Here is a 20,679-nt window from a genome sequence, read left to right as displayed (position 1 = left end):
TACCTAAGTCCCATCTAAATCATGCCACTTTGCCATAGGAACATAGTACATATTTATATGTGTAAATCCTGGCTTTCCATGTGTATCCAAGATATATGTGCAAATGCTGCTATTTAGGTATATAAATTGTGACTGTAACTTCTAAAATAACCACCATAATCTAAATAAAATGCATTATGAAATGCCAAATGATCATTTGGGCCTTTAATGAATTCTAAATAATATTTTTAAATGTGTAGAAATTTTGACAAAGTAAATTGAAGCAGCAAGAGAGAAAATAGGCACATTAAAGTGATAATAGATACTGATGATGAGACCATTGCACCAAACTCCCTAGTGGTGTAGCTAATGGAGTTTTAAAAGGAGATGTCATTATGGAAAATATCATATTGTTTAACAAGAATGTTTTAAGCTGACACAATAGCAACTAAGGTGCCTGGTGATTATGAAGTAGTCATTAGCAAACACAATACACTTTAGCTGTACAGTGATAAATATTGCCACTGTCTAGTGAACTATTCCAAGTGACTATTGCCATGATGTGTGCTTTACAAAGTAAGAATTTGTCTTAGTACGTTTAGGATTCTGTTCTTAAGATTTGAAATGCTTTTTTGTCACGTTATTAATGTAATAAAGGACATCATCTACTTGTATTTTAGGAATTTATTTTTTATTTGTTACATTTGTATCCCACATTTTCCCACCTATTTATAGGCTCAATGTGGCTTACATAGTACCGGAGAGGTGTTTGCAGAGTACTATAAATGATTATTTACCATGGGCATTTATGGTTTTGGAAATAGCATCTGTTATACAATTAAGTACTTTTTGGTGTATGTTTTAGTAGAGTGCTTGCAATTGATTATATGCTGCTGTAAAAGTTGGGATTCTAATGCCACTGCAGGGGATACAGCTCCATGTATAGAACTTCAGTGATGTTGGTGCTAGAATTCTGACACTACATAAGCTGCACTGATGTCACTGCTGGAATGTTATGCTAGCTGTAACATTAGGGGATAATTTTATTAATTGGCTGCATTAGTGAAGTGTGCACATAATTTCTGCTATGCAGACACTGCTGAATTTTCAAAAGCCTCTGCATAAATGCTATCTCCACCCCTGAAGTGCCTTCACTTACTGTGATCAAAAGTATACACATACTTTTATATATTAGGATTTATATACCACCTTCATGAAAAAATTCACCCATGGAGGTGTATAGTCAGAATGAGTTGAACATAGATATAAGACAATTACAGCAGTAAAAATAGTCAAATATCAATACATATGGCATAGTATGCTACTTAGAGTGTCAACACAATATGCAATAAAACATCTGAATAGACATAAGGTGTCAGCTGAAAGCTCATCTCTTTAAGCAAGCCTACTCAAATGCCCCAACCTAATCTTGCCAACTTCCACCCCCAATTCTGTTCTGACTTAAATACCAACCTCCCATCCTTCTCTTTCCATCTCTCCTTAATTTTATCCCTCCATACCCTTTCTCCCAAATTACACTATCCTATCCTGTCTACCCTCTTTTATCCTAGCCATATATTATCTAGCTCAACTTATCATACACTACTAAGCCCAACTTTACATTGTTTTACTACTGTTTTATTAAAATTCTATTAACTTTGTATTTCAAATTACTATGTAAGCCGCATTGAGCCTGAATTATGTGGGAAAGCGCAGGGTACAAATGTAATAATAATAATAATAATAACACATAGACGGATAAGATTAAGTAATGGGAGTTAGAAAACAAGGGGATTAATTTAAAGAAAGTTACATGTGAAGTCAGAAAAGTTGCATGAATATAATCTGAGCTAGGGTAGGTGTACAAGGGAATAGCCAGCAGCCCATTTCTGGGGGGGCCTGGGGTAGATTGGAGGGGGCCACCCATTCCTCTCCGGCCTCTCCTGTCCCTCAACCCGTTAAAAATGTTACCTTTGCTAGTGCACAAGCCCAAGCCCCGCCAGCTGAAGAGCTCTATGGCCCAAACTTGCCCTGGTATAAAGAAGTCAGCAGCATGCTTTCTAGTCACTGATGCCGGCACTCCTCGTGCATGCTCAGTTCATGCACGTGAACTGAGCATGCACGAAAAGTGCCAGCATCAGTGGCTGGAAAGCATGCCACTGACTTCTTCGCACTAGGGAAGGTTCGGGCCAAGAAGCTTTTTGGCTGGCGGGGCTTGGGCATCCCTGCAAGTCATTCAAAGTATGGCAGTTGGGGGGCCCAGGCCCCCAAGGCTTCCTTATGGCTATGTCACTGTTATGAAAGCTATACTAGCTTCCACTGTTGTTTCACATTCAATATCAATTGTTAATTTTAATTTTTTAAAACTAAGGTTAAGTATCTTCAGAGTAAGATGATTAGTATGATGATGCTGGAGCCAATTATAATCCAAACAAAAAAAACAGCACCACGGGCCTTTAAAAATGGAACACAGTTCTTTAATGAATGAGCCTTGACAAAAAGACCCGACACGGGCCGTGTTTCTGTGACTAGCACCTGCGTCAGGGGTCACAGTGATGACGTGGAAAACTTGGGGAATAACTCGAATATATTCCTCTACAATATATTATTCCTTACCCCACGTCTCATATAGTAAAAGCTACAAAGCACCAAGGCACTTTCACTTTCTGTACCCAAATGGATACACACCCTTTGTTTGCAAATTACAGACTGTATTAAGTTCAGCAGTATTAAGAGAAGGGGACCTGCCACCAATAACCGCTACGAAGGGACATGTGAAATGTGATAGATCAAATTGCCAAATATGCACTTCGACAATAGTAGGCAACAGCTTCGTACATGAGGGGAGGACATATTATCTAAGACAGAGGTAGGCAACTCCGGTCCTCGAGAGCCGCAGGCAGGTCAGGTTTTCAGGATATTCACAATGAATATGCAGGAGATAGATTTGCAAACACTGCCTCCATGGTATGCAAATCTATCTCCTGCATATTCATTGTGGATATCCTGAAAACCTGACCTGCCTGCGGCTCTCGAGGACCGGAGTTGCCTACCCCTGATCTAAGACATAATACTACCTGTCGCACCCCGTATGTGATTTATGGTAAAATTATGTATAATCATACCTGATAATTTTCTTTCCATTAATCATAGCTGATCAATCCATAGACTGGTGGGTTGTGTCCATCTACCAGCAGGTGGAGATAGAGAGCAAACTTTTGCCTCCCTATATGTGGTCATGTGCTGCCGGAAACTCCTCAGTATGTCGATATCAAAGCTCCATCCGCAGGACTCAGCACTTAGAGAATTACACCCACAAAGGGACACTCTGCCCAGCTCACCACAGCCGAAACGGGGGAGGGGAATTAACCCAACTCATCCCCACACAAGTGGGGGAGGGGAATCCGTCCAGCTCATCCCCGCGGAGCGGGGGAGGGACACCACACCCGCCGATGCGGGGGGATCTGGCTTGAACTTGAACACGAAGTCTTTCTGAAGTAACTGAAGACTAAACTTGAACCTGAAATGCAACCAGAATAAAAACAGTACAGATATCTGGGAGGGGCTATGGATTGATCAGCTATGATTAATGGAAAGAAAATTATCAGGTATGATTATACATAATTTTACCTTCCATATCATCAAGCTGATCAATCCATAGACTGGTGGGATGTACCGAAGCAGTACTCACCCAGGGCGGGACATAGAAATCCCTGACCTCAACACTGAAGCTCCAAACCGGGCCTCCGCCCGTGCAGCCACAGTCAAAGGGTAATGCTTGGAGAATGTATGAGCCGAAGCCCAAGTTGCCGCCTTGCATATCTCTTCCAAGGAGACGGACCCGGCCTCTGCCATCGAGGCCGCCTGAGCTCTAGTGGAGTGAGCCTTCAGCTGTATAGGCGGCACCTTCCCCGCGGCCACATAAGCCGCTGCAATGGCTTCCTTGACCCATCTTGCCACTGTAGGCTTAGCAGCCTGCAGACCCTTACGAGGACCTGCAAACAGGACAAACAGATGATCCGATTTCCGGAAATCATTGGTCACTTCCAAGTATCTGATGATGACTCGTCTCACATCCAGATATTTAAGAGCAGAGTACTCCTCTGGGTAGTCCTCCCTACGAAAGGAAGGGAGACAGAGCTGCTGATTCACATGGAAGCGAGAAACAATCTTGGGCAGGAAGGAAGGCACTGTGCGAATAGACACTCCTGCCTCAGTGAACTGCAGAAAAGGCTCTCGACATGAGAGCGCCTGGAGCTCGGAAACTCTTCTGGCTGAAGTGATAGCCACCAAAAAGACTGCTTTCAACGTCAGGTCTTTCAGAGATGCCCTCGACAAGGGTTCAAAAGGCGGCTTCTGCAATGCTCTTAGCACCAGGTTGAGATTCCACGCAGGCACCACTGAGTGCAGAGGAGGGCGCAGGTGATTAACTCCCTTGAGAAAGCGCACCACATCTGGCTGCGAAGCCAGGGAAGCACCCTTCAGGCGGCCCCTGAAGCAAGCCAGAGCCGCTACCTGGACTTTAAGGGAACTGAGCGACAGGCCTTTCTCCAGACCTTCTTGCAGGAACGCCAACACTGAAGAAATTGGAGCAGTGAAGGGAGAAAGTGAGCCTGCTTCACACCACGCTGCAAAGATACGCCAAACCCTGGCGTAAGCAGTAGAAGTAGAGCGCTTCCTCGCTCTCAGCATAGTGGCGATGACCTTGTCTGAGAAGCCCTTCTTCCTCAGACGCTGCCGCTCAATAGCCAGGCCGTAAGACCAAAGGGGGAGGGATCCTCCATCACCACGGGACCCTGATGTAACAGGCCCTGTTCCACTGGCAGTCGCAGAGGATCGTCCACTGAGAGCCTGATCAAGTCCGCATACCAGGGACGCCTGGGCCAATCTGGACCCACCAGGATTACCCTGCCGGGATGCTTTGCCACCCGGTCTAGCACCCTGCCCAACATGGGCCAGGGCGGGAACACATAGAGGAGCTCTTGTGTCGGCCACTGTTGGAGAAGAGCATCTACTCCCAGGGATTGAGGGTCCCGTCCTCTGCTGAAGAAGCGCGGCACTTGGCAATTGGCCGATGACGCCATCAGATCTAGGCTCGGCTGGCCCCAGCGCTTCGTGATGTCCAAGAACGCCTGAGCAGATAGCTGCCACTCTCCGGGCTCCAAGGTATGGCGACTGAGAAAGTCCGCCTTGACATTCATGACTCCAGCAATGTGGGCCGCTGAAAGCTGCTCCAGGTTCGCTTCCGCCCACTGGCAAAGATACATAGCCTCCTTGGCTAGAGGGGCGCTCTTGGTACCTCCCTGGCGGTTGACATAGGCCACAGCCGTGGCATTGTCCGACAGGACCCGTACAGGCTTCCACACCAGTACCGGGATGAACTCCAAAAGCGCCAACCGAATGGCTCTGAGTTCCAGGAGGTTGATAGACCACTTTGCCTCTGCAGGAGACCAGAGCCCCTGCGCTGTCCTTCCCAAGCAGTGGGCTCCCCAGCCCGACAAAGAGGCGTCCGTCGTGACGACAATCCACTCTGGGGTCACCAGAGGCATTCCCGCAGACAATTTGTCTGTCTGCATCCACCAGCTCAGCGCCTTGCGCACTGCTGGGTCCAAGGGAAGTCGCACAGCATAATCCTCCGACATCGGAGTCCAGCGCTGCAGCAAGGAGTGTTGAAGTGGTCTCATATGAGCCCTGGCCCAGGGCACTACTTCCATCGTGGCCGTCATAGAGCCCAACAGCTGCACATAGTCCCAAGCCCGAAGAGGAGAGGCTCCCAGGAACTGGTCCACCTGAGCCTGAAGCTTGACAATCCGATTGTCTGGCAGGAACACTCTGCCCACTTGGGTGTCGAATCGAACTCCCAGGTACTCCAGGGACTGAGTCGGGCGCAGCTGGCTCTTCTCCCAGTTGATGATCCATCCCAGGGAGCTCAAAAGAGCAACTACCCGGTCCACAGCTTTGCCGCACTCTGCATAAGAGGGGGCTCGGATCAACCAGTCGTCCAGATAAGGATGGACCTGTATCCCTTCCTTTCGTAGGAAGGCCGCGATGACCACCATTACTTTGGAAAAGGTCCGCGGAGCAGTAGCCAACCCGAATGGGAGGGCTCTGAACTGGAAGTGTCGTCCCAGGACTGCAAAACGCAGAAAGCGTTGATGAGGAGGCCAGATGGGAATATGCAGGTACGCTTCCTTGATGTCCAAGGAAGCCAAGAACTCTCCTGCCTTCACTGCCGCTATAACAGAGCGGAGAGTCTCCATGCGAAAGTGCCGCACTTTCAAGGCCCGATTGACCCCTTTGAGGTCGAGGATAGGCCGGACAGAACCTCCTTTCTTTGGCACCACAAAGTAAATGGAGTAACGTCCCTTGCCAAGCTGACTTTCTGGCACAGGAACGACCGCGCCCAGGCGGATCAGATTGTCCAAGGTCTGCTGCACTGCCACAGCTTTGACCGGAGACTTGCAGGGAGAGAGTACAAACCCGTCTTTTAAGGGTCGGCAGAACTCTAGCTTGTAGCCGTCTCTGATGACTTCCAGCACCCATGCGTCTGAAGTTATTGTGGTCCACTCGCCCAGAAACGAGGACAGCCGTCCTCCAATCTGCACTGGGGCGTGGACCAAGGCCCCGTCATTGGGTACGAGACCCTGGGGGAGGACCGGAGGAAGCACCTCCGGGACGGCGGTCTCTGCGAAAGGAATGCTGCTTGGGAGAGAAATTCCTCTTGAAGGAAGAGGGGGCAGAGGAACCCGACTTGCCCGGGCGGTACCGACGGGCTTCCTGCAACCGTCCTCTGGAGGTACCGGGACGAGTACTAGCCCGAGCCCTGACCTCTGGTAATTTCTTGCCCTTAGACGTGCCGAGATCGGTCACGATTTTGTCCAGCTCGACCCCAAAGAGCAGCTTGCCTTTAAAAGGCAATCTAGCCAGGCGGGATTTAGAGGCGTGGTCAGCAGACCAATGTTTCAGCCAAAGCCACCGCCGCGCAGAGATTGTCTGAGCCATGCCTTTAGCTGAGGCCCTCAAGACATCATACAGCAAGTCTGCCAAATAGGCTAAGCCCGATTCCAGGGCCGGCCAATCAGCCCTCAAGGAATGATCCGAGGGGGAAGCCCGCTGCACCATAGTCAGGCACGCCCTGGCCACATAGGAGCCGCAAACTGAGGCCTGCAAACTTAAAGCAGCCGCCTCAAAGGACGACCTTAAGGCCGCCTCCAATCTTCTGTCTTGGGCCTCCTTTAGGGCCGTGCCACCTTCCACCGGCAACACCGTTTTCTTAGTCACCGCAGTGATTAAAGAATCCACGGTAGGCCACAGAGAGGCCTCACGTTCACTCACAGCCAAAGGATAGAGGCGGGACATAGCCCTAGCCACTTTAAGGCTCGCTTCCGGGACATCCCATTGAGCCGAAATTAAGGTGTGCATGGCATCATGCACGTGGAAGGTTCTAGGCGGGCGCTTCGTCCCCAGCATAATGGCAGAGCCAACAGGGGCTGAGGGAGAGACGTCCTCCGGAGAGGAAATCTTCAAAGTGTCCATGGCCTGTAACAACAGGTTGGGCAAATCCTCTGGGCTAAAAAGCCGCGCTGCAGAGGGGTCATCCGCTCCATCCGAGCGGGGATCCGTCTCCTCCAAGGAATCCGCAAAGGACCGTTGGGAGACCTCAGACACGCTGCCCTCATCTACATCGGAGGAGACAAAGTCCTCCAAGGCCTGGGAATCAACCCGAGGGCGTTTACCTCTGGGAACCTCAACCTCTTTACCAGACGAGGGAGCAGGGGCAGCGTTTTGCATGAGGAAAGCCTGATGCAGCAGCAAAACAAACTCGGGGGAGAAACCCCCCAGACTGTGCACTTCCGCAGCCTGGGCAACAGCCCTAGACGCACCCTCAACCGGCGCTCGCAAGAGCGGGGGAGAGACATGCTGCGCATCCAAAATGGCGTCCGGCGCGACACTCCGCGAAGGAGCCGCGCGGGAAGAACGGCGCTTAACTTTAGCCGCTTTTGTGCCGTCGCCCAAATTAAGGGCGTTCATGGCATTAATGTCTCCAACCTCAAGGGCGGCCCACAAAGAAGCCGTCCGAGCCGCGTGGCCGGCCAAGATGGCGGAGGCGAGGAGCGGGGGATGGGCGTTTATGGCGGGAAAAACCGCCACGCCGGAGGAAGGACCGGGACATTCATCGGTCACGAAACTGTCATCCAACAAGGGCGAATCAGGCTGTAAGACCCCCGCATCCCCTCTAGAAGCGCTCAAGCGATCCGGGGAGCGACCCTTTGCGCCCTCGCCCTCCGACGCCATATGCCACGAGGAGAAGAATCGGGGAACCCCCTGCCCGCTATAAAAAGGTAAAAATTACCTGCTGTCCGCTCCGAGCTGTAACGAACTGGTGTCCCAGTGAGTAGCTGCAATGAACGTTTAAATAAACGTCGAAATAAACGCCTTTAAGGACGTTTAAAATTTTTTTTTTTTTTTTTTTTTTAACGGAGCCAGCGGGAGGGGGGAGAAAAGGAGGGACCTGGCACCACCAGGTTTGCACTTGCTCAAAAGAGCCCTCAACCCCAGGCACTCAACAAAACCTAAAAATTAGGCTTGGAGGCCTAGCCAGAGCTGCTGCTGTGTGTGACCACCACCTGCTGAGATAGAGAACATACTGGGGAGTTTCCGGCAGCACATGACCACATATAGGGAGGCAAAAGTTTGCTCTCTATCTCCACCTGCTGGTAGATGGACAAAACCCACCAGTCTATGGATTAATCAGCTTGATGATATGGAATATATCGTTTGCCCCTTCCAACAAGGTGTATATAGGTAAAACGAGCAGATCTTTAAATGCCAGAATGGTTGAACATCGCTCTCGTATTACAGCACAACAACTAGGTGCTCCATTGGTCCAGCATTGCATGCAGAACAAACACACAGCCCATGCTTTGAAATGCATGGTGACTGACCATGTGACCCTGAGCATCAGGGGAGGAGACAGAAACAGAAAGTTGCTACAATAAGAGACTTTCTGGATATACCATTTAAATACCTTGGAAGCAAAGGGTTTGAACACTTATGTTCACTGGGGCTGCTTTATGTGATACTCTTTTAGTCACCTAACACAGCTGATAACAGAGACTGCCATGTCTAAACTCGATCCACTTCAATCCGGTTTTCGCCCTCTGCACTCGACTGAAACGGCACTCTCTAAAGTTTGCAATGACCTGCTCCTGGCCAAATCCAGAGGTCACTACTCCATCCTCATCCTCCTCGATCTTTCCGCCGCGTTTGACACTGTCAATCATGATTTACTTCTTGCCACGCTGTCCTCTTTTGGGTTCCAAGGCCCTGTCCTCTCCTGGTTCTCCTCTTATCTCTCCCACCGCACCTTCAGGGTACACTCCCATGGATCTTCCTCCACTCCCATCCCACTATCTGTTGGAGTTCCCCAGGGATCTGTCCTTGAACCCCTTCTCTTCTCAATCTACACCTCTTCCCTGGGCTCGCTGATCTCGTCTCATGGTTTTCAGTATCATCTTTATGCTGATGACACCCAGCTATACCTCTCCACACCTGACATCACCGCGGAGACTCAGGCCAAGGTATCGGCCTGTTTATCCGACATTGCGGCATGGATGTCCAACCGCCACCTGAAGCTGAACATGTCCAAGACCGAGCTCCTTGTCTTTCCTCCTAAACCTACTTCTCCTCTTCCTCCACTCTCTATCTCTGTTGATAACACCCTCATCCTCCCCGTCCCATCTGCCCGCAACCTCGGAGTCATCTTCGACTCCTCCCTCTCCTTCTCTGCGCATATCCAACAGACTGCCAAGACCTGTCGCTTCTTCCTCTTCAACATCAGCAAAATTCGCCCTTTCCTCTCTGAGCACACCACCAGAACTCTCGTCCACGCTCTCATTACCTCTCGCCTTGATTACTGCAACTTACTCCTCACCGGCCTCCCACTCGGCCATCTATCCCCCCTTCAATCCGTTCAGAACGCTGCTGCACGTCTTATATTCCGTCAAAACCGATATACTCATATCACCCCTCTCCTCAAATCACTTCATTGGCTTCCGATCAGATATCGCATACAATTCAAGCTCCTCCTCCTTACCTACAAATGCACCCAGTCTGCGGCTCCTCACTACCTCTCCACCCTCATCTCCCCATATGTTCCCGCCCGCAACCTCCGCTCACAGGACAAAGCCCTTCTCTCAGTACCCTTCTCCACCACTGCCAACTCCAGGCTCCGCTCATTCTGCCTTGCCTCACCCTGTGCCTGGAACAATCTTCCTTTACCCATACGCCATGCCCCCTCCCTACCCATCTTCAAATCTCTGCTTAAAACTCACCTCTTCAATGCTGCCTTTGGCGCCTAACCGCTCGAGAAATATAAAATGCCCCAATCTATCCACCCTATCAGATTAACTGTTCACTCGTCCTCTAGATTGTTCACTTGTCTTTAGTTTGTTCTCTTGTCTTTTAGATTGTAAGCTCTTTGAGCAGGGACTGTCCTTCTATGTTTAAATTGTACAGCGCTGCGTAACCCTAGTAGCGCTTTAGAAATGTTAGTTAGTAGTAGTAGTAGTAGTACTCTTTTAGTCACCTAACACAGCTGTTAACAGAGACTGCCATGTCTAAACTGACAAAAAAACGGCGTAAGACACTGAAGGCAGTTACACTGTGAGCCTTTAGTTTGATTTTAATTGATATCTAAGAACAGCAGTCGGGGGATATCAATAGTTTTATTTCTGTTTCCCAGATCCGGATTGCAATTGTAAAAGAACCCTTGAAAAAGCCGTCACAGCGAAACAGGCGCCAGTCGGGGGGGGGGGGGGGGGCAAGACCAGTACCTGGGGCACGAGAAGTACCTGGACTGGACAGCAAAGGACAGTAATAATACCAGATAAGTATATATGGCCAGGCTGGATGTAGACCATACAGCCGATAGCGCCATTATTACTAACTGATTCCGGCTGCATTACTCGATCTGTAAAGGAAGTATGCATAACTACAGCGGAGAAGCATAGAAATGATTTAGGCTCCGTCATTGACTGCATGAAAGTTAATATTGAATAGTTAGAAAGCACCACAAAGAAAAACTAAAAAAATATATAAATATTAAAGTAGAGGTAGGAGGGAGGTTGTCAATGATTAAATTTGTCGTCATTTAAAAGACATACACCAAAATGGTGTAAAAGATTATTATGGTGACTGGATGAGACTCTCTCCCTTTCAGGTTAAGCAGCCTTTTACCCAAAATTAAAAACAGACTCTCAGCCATTGTCAATACAGGATCCTGCCTAGCTTTTCCTTCTCTCCCACTTATAGTGCAAGCTTCTTTGTAACTTATAATTCCTTTTGAACTGTTAATTGAACAGCGAGGTTACAACACATCATTCCTTGTATTTCTCATACAACCTAGCACCAGGACATTTCCACCTACTTAAGGGTTGTTACTTAAAACCCTTCTGGAAACCTTTGCAATTACTAAAGGCATTCTTATTGGGGCTACTATGTAATTCCATACTATGTAAGCTGCACTGAGCCTGCTACCGAGCGGGAAAGAACGGGGTATAAATGCAACAAATAAATACTGCAGCATTCACACAGCTTGGCAGTTTACCACCTCTTCCCCTCTTTTTCCTGGAGGAATATGCTCTTAAGAAGGATTTTGTTGTCAGAGAATGTGGTAAAAGCAGTTAGCTTAGCAGGGTTTAAAAAAGGTTTTGATAACTCCAATAAAAGTTCATAAGCCATTAGTAATATGGCCTTGGGGAAAACCCACTGCTTATTTCTAGGATAAGTAGCATAAAATCTATTTTACTATTTTAGGATCTTGCCAGGTACTTGTAACCTGGATTGCCCACTGTTGGAAACAGGATACTGGGCTTGATGGACCTTCGGTCTGTCCCAGTATGGCAACACTTAAGTTCTTATGCTACCACACCTGATCCTGCTTCAAGCTCCTGGAAATAAACATCTCAGGGTGGAGATTTCCCTTCCTTCCTGGACCCAGGGAGTGCAGCTTTCTATCCCTCCCAGTCTCTCTCCAGACTTAGGACTGCTGCCTTCCTTCCCTTTCCCTCTCTGTCTACCTCCAAAGAAATAACCCTCTCTTTAAACCCTGCTCTCATGGGCAGATGATCGAAAGCCCCACACTGTTCCAAACAGCGCTCTAAAAATAGCAATGGAACAGCAAAGGGCTTTACTGTTTCTATGATCAGAGATAATAGCATGCAAATTTAAGCATGCTATTCTCTCTGATCATAGGGTAGAAGTACGGGAGGATTGTGCCTGAGCATGCGCTTAGGTGCAATCCTCCCACACTTGTTTGACACGTCTGGGCTGTCAAAAGCCCAGACCTGTCAAACACACGGGCTGGAGGTCCATGGGACCACCAGACCATAAGTACCCCTACCCCGAGCCAAGCGAAATGGAGGCTGGAGGTCTTACGGACCTCCGGTCCCCCAAACCAATCCCCCAGCATCCCCTCAAATGTCCCTGGTGGCCCGGTGGGCCATGGGTCAATCCCCTTCACCTGATGGTCTAGTGGCCCTTCCCCACCCCCTACCTTCATTGGAGGAGGGAGGTGGCCTCCCTCCTCTTCCATTGGCGCAGCCTTGAAAGTGTGAAGCCTCACCCAGCACATCCCAGGATGCACTGGGCAGGTCTGGGCACTGCCATTTTCGAGGCGGCACGGGGTCAGGTTGGGGTTCCTGCGGGGGGGGGGGGGGGGCTGTTGTATTGGGGGTAATGGGAGGCCTGCTAGCATTCAAACGCATGCTGGACAGGGTTCATCATTCCTCCCCAATGGTCTGCAAACCCTAATGCTAGCTCAGAGCTGGCGTAGGGTTTGCCGTGGACAGTGTGACAATGTTTGGTGTTCTGCAAGCTGATCATTGGGGAGGAATACATTTAGAAAGCATTTACATGATACTTACGCTAAAAGCCCTTTTTTGCATGCATTTGCATGCTAGTTGCATTCAGAGCCTGCGAGCGTGTTGTTTCTGATTTGAGACCATGTTTATATGCAGTAATTTTTTGAACTGGGACCCCACTTTTTTAGTGAAGGAACCGTTTTTGATCCGAGACGCTAACAATGCTTGTTTTAGCATTGGATGATGGTAAAGGAAATGTTAACGAAAGTGAACATTAAAGATGTTATGAGCTGAGATCTTGCTTTTCCTGACAGGGAACCATTTTTGATCTGAGGTCATGCTTTTGCAGAAACACATCCATTGTAAGATTCTTGTGCACAATTAGCTTTATGCAGTACTTTATGTACACCTATTCCTGTTTGCTTGTTTACATTTACAGCACTTTCTTTATTCTTATTCTCATTCTTAGATCTGTGGAGAGTTTCCAGTTTCAGTTCTGCTACCTTGATGTATGCTTCATATTGTTATTGACTGGAGAAGAGAAAGCAATGATCTCTGCTCAGTTCTGTATTTCTCTGCACATTGCCTGCTATAGAAGACAACTCTGAGGCTTAACATGCAGTAGATAAATATGGCTCCCTCGCTCGATTCTGTATTTTTATTTATACTGCCTCTTTACAATTGCTGTTTTCAACAGTACTGTACTCTATTGTGAAATATATTGCTCTGTATATTTGTGCTCAAATTCCCTGCTGTACAAGAAGCACAATCATGCCCTATACAATTTCTTTTCTTTTTTGTTGCTTAGTGTTAATAAACAATATTTTAAATACAGATAACCAATGCCTGTTCTTCATGCATAAAGTATGTTTTCCAAGAATTTTTTCAATTCATCTGACTTTTCACTTATTTGACAATGGGTCGGTCCGGCTTACATTGGATAATCGAGACTGTACTGTATTTAGAATGTATTAATGTCTTACACCCAAAGCAAACAGGCTTTCAAGCCCATCATTCAACGGAAACTGCTTTCTTAAGTATACCAACATTTATCCAAACTCATCTAGAGTCTGACAAGACTGTCATCTTAATTTTATTGGATCTCAGTGCTGCATTCAATCTGTGGATCATGCTCTCCTAATAGACTCCAAGAGCTAGGAGTGCAAGAGACATCTTTGTCATGGTTCGGCTCTTATCTTTCTGAAAAGGACTAGCATTACACTCTGGAATAATTCCACCTCTCCTTCTTATGCTAATTCCTGTGAAGTTCCTCAAGCATGGGTGTTATCACTGCTTTTGTTTAATATATTTACAGTACCTTTAGCAACCTTAATACAATCACTTGACATCACCTCTTTTATTTACACGGATGATACGATACTCAGCTATTAGCAATGATGGAATCTGTTTCTCCACAGGTTATTTACCTTGATAAATGAGAAACTTACTAAGGTAACAAAACAGCTGCATAGACAAAGACTAAAACCCAACCCAGAAAAAGCTAGGACAATTCGTCATAATAGAGAAGTCACCTTGCCTGTTCCTCTAATTATTTCAGGACTAACAGTTCAAATAGTTAGCTCATTGCCAAAACTGCGTGTTATACTGATAATAGATTATCTTTTCATTTTCATATTTTGTTCCTTTCATACACATGTTTTTTTTTTAATTAAGGAAAATTAGTTCAGTTCTTTCTCACAGTATACACTGATTCATGCTCTTGACCTAGATCACTTTGATTATTGTAATTCTCTATTCCAAGGTCTTCGTCAAGTTGATATTAGAAGATTGCAACTGATACAGAACACAGAAGTAAAACTGATTTCACAAGCAAGGAGAATAGATCATGCTGCCCTTTACTTAGGGGGTCTTTTACTAAAGATTAGCTCAACTTATCTGCAGCAGGGCCCACGTGAATATAATGGGCCCTGCTGCAGATAAATCAAGCTAATCTTTAGTATAAGACCCCCTTAGACAGAAACATTGGCTACCAATCTCTGTACGAATGTCTTATAAAATACTAGTACATAAGATCCAAACCAATGGTCTGCCATTATATCTAATTAAACTATTAATACCTTATACTCCTACTAGAACCCTTCATTCAAGTGAACAAAGGTTTGTGGCTGTGCCATCCTTTTGACAAACAGTGTTTGATATGACCCGTATTAATTTTTTGTGTGGTGGGCCCAGTGCTATGGAACTCATTGCCACTCTATCTGCTTAAAAACTTCCTAAAAGAGATCTGTTTAAAGTATTGAAAGATGAGAAAGAAAAGCAAAATAAAAATGGTGACAGATGTTGGGTATGGATCCACAATTGAAACAAATTTTAATTTTTTATTTCTCTATCAGAATATGTAACTTATTTCTGATTCATTTTTTCTTTGATTTTAACTGTTAGTAATGGATTTTAAACTGCTTAGATATGAGTTTTGATAGGTGGTATATCAAGAAACAAAGAACTAGAGTATGGGCTTTTTTGGCAGTGTATGCAAACTAATGGAATGAACTCTCTTTGGGCTTGCATGCAGTTGAATTATATCTCTTTTGGAAAGAAACTGAAAGCACATTTTTTTATTATTTACTGTAGGTTGCAGACCGGAGGAGAAAAGATAAATCAAGGCCTAGTTCTCATAATAGACTTCTGCAGAGGGGTGGATGTATGGCTTACAGAGGCACCAAGCTTAACCACCCCCTTGCGCTCTGTATGATTAATTGGAAGACGAATATGCCTAACTGCAAAGAACCAAAGCCGGAGCTTCAGACACTCAGAGAGATGCTGCCATCTTGACTCTGGGTACCGAGAATCTTCTTTTCATCAGGTAAATAGTAACAATAAGTTATAACCATTGAAGTCAATTCTTCCTTGAGATATTTCCTCAGGAGAATCTCAGGAGATAACAAATATATACAAGGAAAATGTAAAAAAAAATCTCAATTCTCAAAACCCTGTCAGCATTCTCCATCATTTCTAACTTCAAATGAATATTATAGGAATCTTTAATAGCAGAGACAAAAGAAGATTGCAGAGAGCCTGAGAGACATTTATCCAAAACCTGAATATCTGAATCTACATTAGTTAATTTCTCCACTATCTCTCAGGAAAAATTAAATGTTCTAAGAGCCTTAATCATACCCTCCATACGTTGGTTTAAGTCCCACAAATATTTCAAAATTATATCCTGCTTGTCTCCCAATGGCTGAGACTGTTGGCTAAACTCCACATCTTGCACAGGATTAGGTAACATTGTAAAGGAAATTAAGAAGCATTTTCAGTCTGCCCATTTACAGCTGGAGCAAGAGTATCTACTTGAGATACACCTCACAGGAAAGTAAAGGAGCAAGAGGAGGGGTGTTTTCAGGGGAACTCGGGGAAGCTCCAAGAGGTGACAGTACCTGTGATGATAGTTGTCCATTCGACTTCGAAGAAACCATATATATCCATCAGGCCTACTGGTTTTGGCATGGAGACTGAGCTTTGCCTTCTGCTTAACCATTCAAAGTACTCCTCATTGCTCCTTGGTGCTCCCAAGTGGATGGGCATGCCCCTTTAGGCAAGCCTCTTAGACTACACCCTGTGGCCATGCACCGCAAACAGCGCCGGTCTCTTGTAGGAAAGTATAAGGACCCTGAAGACATCAGCATGTGGTTTGCAGTGTGCCAGAAGGAATCAGCACAAATGCTGCCCACCAGGAGCTTCCTTCACTCCTGTGAGATTTTAAACTGCTTAGATATGAGTTTTGATAGGCAGTATATCAAGAAACAAAGAACTAGAATATGGGCTTTTTTGGCAGTGTATGCAAACTTATGGAATGAACTCTCTTTGGGCTTGCATGCAGATTTGAATTACATCTCTTTTGGAAGGAAACTGAAAGCACTTTTTTTGATTATTAACTGCAGGGCCCTTTTACTAAGCTGCATTAGGCTCTAACACATGCTTAAATGGCCTAATGTGAGATGCGCAAAAGTTTTGCCATCTGCATGTGCTAAACATGCAGTAATTATTTTAAATTATTTTTTTTTAATTAATTATCCTGTGAGATAAAAAATGCACGGAAGCAAATGTCCCCACTCTGTTGTGCCAACCAGATGATACTGCTCCCTTACAATATGAATTTAAAAGAAACTCACAAAGGGAAGTATTTAAAGAGCTTGTCTAAGTGCAAAGTTTGTGATTAAGACATTACATCAAAGTTTTCAAAGAGAAACTTAAACCATAAACAAGTTGATAATAAACGTATTATCAACATGTTTATTTGAGCGGCGAGACACGCTGCTCTTTTCTTCAAGCATAAAGGCCTTTTTCAAGACTATTAAGACTCCTGAGGCAGGCCTGTGGCCAAAACACAGATCTGTGTCGAATCTGTAATAAAGTTTGATTTGTTCAACTTAGAGGGGCATAATCCAACGTCGCTGGCCAAATAGATCGCTGGCGATCTATGTTGGCGGCAGCGCTACAGCTGGCCGGAACCGTATTATCGAAAAAGATGGCCGGCCATCTTTTTTTTCGATAATACGGTTTAGCCCGGCCAAATGCCGTGGAGTTCGCCGGGTTTGAGATGGCCAGGTTTGTTTTTCAGCGATAATGGAAAGTTATGTCGGCCATCTCAAACCCCGGCCAAATTCAAGGCATTTGGCCGTGGGAGGAGCCAGCATTTTAGTGCACTGGCCTCCCTGACATGCCAGGACACCAACCAGCCACCCTAGGGGTCACTGCGGTGGACTTCAGAAAAGCTCCCACGTGCATAGCTCCCTTACTTTGGGAGCTGAGCCCCCAACCCCCCACCCCCCCCCCCAACCCCACTACCCACAAATGTACTGCACCCACTAAAATTGCTCCAGGACCTGCATACAGCCTCTAGGACTTATTGCTGCTGTATAACTTTGGCACACCAATTCACACCTGAAGACTAATCTCTCTGAAAAAGTCCTTTCTTGAAATAAGCACGTTTACTCACAGTTAACTGCAGATCAGAGGCTGTGCCCCACTGGCAAAGAGTCCCCTGGTACTAAGATTACCAGTAGGTCAGAGCTGGCACAATGGTGTACAATGCCCTCTTTCAGCACCATTCAAGGTAAGAACTACATTCTCTAACGTGGGTAACACAGGAAAGGGAACTAAAACTGGCTTACAAAAATGGCCACTACCGCATGGACTACAACAGGAAACAAAACAGGGCACACTCTGACCCAGTTAGCAGGGGGGGAAAGCACCATGGGAGTAGAGCCCAGTACCCTACACCCACCACAATGCATTGCTATTGTGACTCTGCAGGGCACCTAACAGAAAAGGTGTCACACTCACCCGAGAGCCACATCGCAACCAGGGAAAGGCTGTCGGAGGATACAACACATTCTGCTGTCATGGAGGTGGGTACGGCATTTGAGGCTGGCATACAGGCTAGCAAAAAAGGTTTTTAGTTTTATTTTTTTAGTTTGGAAGGAGATTGGTGACCACTGTGGGAGTATGGCGAGGTCATCTCCCATTCCCTCCTGTGGTCATCTGGTCAGTTGGGCACTTTTTTGAAGCTTGGTCGTGAAAATAAAAGGACCAAGTAAAGCCGGCGAAATACTGCTTAATGCTGCTTTTTTTTTTCCCCTTATCGGCGAAAGCCTGCCATCTGGTAGCCACGCCCATGCCCCGCCTTCGCTAATCTTCCGACATGCCCCCTTGAACTTTTGCTGGCGAAGCGACGGGAAAGCGGCGATGCTGTCAAAAATGCCGCTTTCGATTATACTGATTTCGCCGCTTTTAAGAAATCGCCGGCCATCTCCCGATTTGTGTCGGAAGATGGCCAGCGATCACTTTCGATTATAAGCTGGTTAGTTGTCAGAGTCTCTGGAGTCATTGGTCCACTTCCCACTTTCTCTTTGTATATAAAGGATTTTACATCTGGTTTTTGTATGAGAAAATTTTTGTTGGAAACTAGCATGTTTAAAATCTTATATACATGCACTGTTTTCCAAACCTGCCCACAATATGCCCCCAGGAATACCTCTCTTTAATCTGGCTTTAACTACACACATGGATTTCTAGTCAGAGTGAGTGAAGGTAATTTTCAGACAGTCAACTTACCTAGCTAAATAAATATTTATCTTGGTAAATAACTTCAGAAATTGTCCTCCCTCTAATCATTCTTTTAGGACTAGATAAGTCCATTGATGGCAATACAGAAGTCTGACATGCAAATAAGCAGTAGAAAGTATTTCAGAGAAGACAACCGAAGGTATGTCAAAATAAATACAGAAAATTGGCAACAACAAAATAAAGTAAAGCTACAATGAATTCTAAAAAAATGTTTTCCATAATAGCAAAGTATCTATTCTAACAACTATGGTGCTTATTTCAAAGCATATGAACATCTCAAAAGGCTGAAATGGACATCCATGTGCTTGAAATATCCAAGTACTGATTTTGTAAAGGCAGAAAAGGGATGTCCAATAATGCAGTATGTCCAAATAGTAAGGGGGTGTGTTGTGGGCATGTTTTAGGCAGGCCTGAAATATGAAAGTCCAAGAGCCCTTACCAAAGGAGAAAAAACATCCATGTCTAAAAAGAAGGACGTCTTTATTTAGACATATTTCAGGCACATCCAGGGTACAAAATGGAGCCCTGATTAAGTAGCTGTCCTTTGGAGGGATTAAGGTATGACACCTCCTTAACCCTCCAATGGCTGCTGACCCCCTCTTTCTCCCTTGAAAGTGAAACTGAAAGGGGATACTAGGCTCTATGACAGCTTCAAGAATTATTGGCATTCTTAACAAAGCAGAAGGCAAGTCTGAGGAGTAGTTTAGTGGTTAGTGCAGGAGACTGTAAGCCAAGGGACCCAGATTCAAAAATTGTGAGCCTTTCAGAAACTATACCTAAATATAAGCTACCTGCAAGCTTAAAGGCTATAGAAGTGGTGTACAATCAGGTACAGTATTGTATGTTTCTGTTCCTGGAGGGCTCACAAAAAATAAAAGTGGATTTGAACCTGAGTCCTTTGGATTCATAATTCCACTGCACCAACCACTAGGCTGCCCGTCTGCTCTGCATGGATGTCTGGCCATTTTCAAAGAATGCTGCCATACAGATGTCCATGTCCCTTGTTCCCCCCCCCCCCCCCACCCATTCGTAATTGGGACGTTCCAGTTTGTAAAATGGATATTCATGCTGGAATTTCCAGCATATTTCTTGTTCAAAAATGCATGTGTGATGGACACCCATTTGGGACGTTCTGACTTGGATGTCCTTTTGAAAACGCCCCTTCACAGGTCCTTGTTACAATTGGCAACAGTGTGTAGTACTGGAGTTACCTTTTCTCCTGAGCTTGTTACACAGATCAATATGGGGCTTCTCCAAATTCTCCTCTATAACTCCAGGACTTTGCTCTGGTGAAGAAAAGCTTTTGCTAGGATCAAGTGGTACTTTTCCAGCAGGGAGTGGTGGAGAAGTGATAGGACTATAAACTGAGGTAGGACAACTTGTGCTAGAGGAAGTAGACAGATCTAAAGCTCCAATCTGAGAGTTCACAGGAGAACTTAAAGAAAGTTTTCTGGTTCTGACAGGTGAAGAAGTCCTAGACAATGATAAAGGTGGAGGAGAAGAGAACTTGCGACATAGACGTGGTGATTTCCCTTCACTCATGTGTTCTTTGTTGTTTTGACTGGTAGCATAAAACAGCTCCAATGACCTAAAAGTAAAAAAAAACAAAAAATACATACATAATAAATAATTTTTAAAAATTGACTTAATTCAGAAGCAATGCATTTTAAGGCAAACAAAAGCTGGTTTCTTTTGGAAAATGCACAGATGGTTGAAGTAATATGATGGAATGTCTCAGGCAATTCTG

The 20,679-nt window shown here is 45.7% G+C and overlaps 1 protein-coding gene across 1 annotated transcript in view; it reads right to left on the bottom strand.

The window, feature by feature from the left end:
* RASGRF2 (Ras protein specific guanine nucleotide releasing factor 2) overlaps positions 1 to 20,679 on the bottom strand; it is an 839,627-nt gene that overhangs the window by 230,028 nt on the left and 588,920 nt on the right. The window contains exon 15 of the mRNA XM_030193334.1: positions 20,135 to 20,520. Within this exon, the coding sequence (XP_030049194.1) occupies positions 20,135 to 20,520 (386 nt within the window). The remainder of the gene's footprint in view (positions 1 to 20,134; positions 20,521 to 20,679) is intronic.

Source organism: Microcaecilia unicolor, chromosome 2 (assembly GCF_901765095.1).
Source record: "Microcaecilia unicolor chromosome 2, aMicUni1.1, whole genome shotgun sequence".
Lineage (NCBI taxonomy): Eukaryota > Metazoa > Chordata > Amphibia > Gymnophiona > Siphonopidae > Microcaecilia > Microcaecilia unicolor.
Note: the sequence above shows the minus strand (reverse complement) of the source record. Positions and strands in the feature narration are given on the sequence as shown.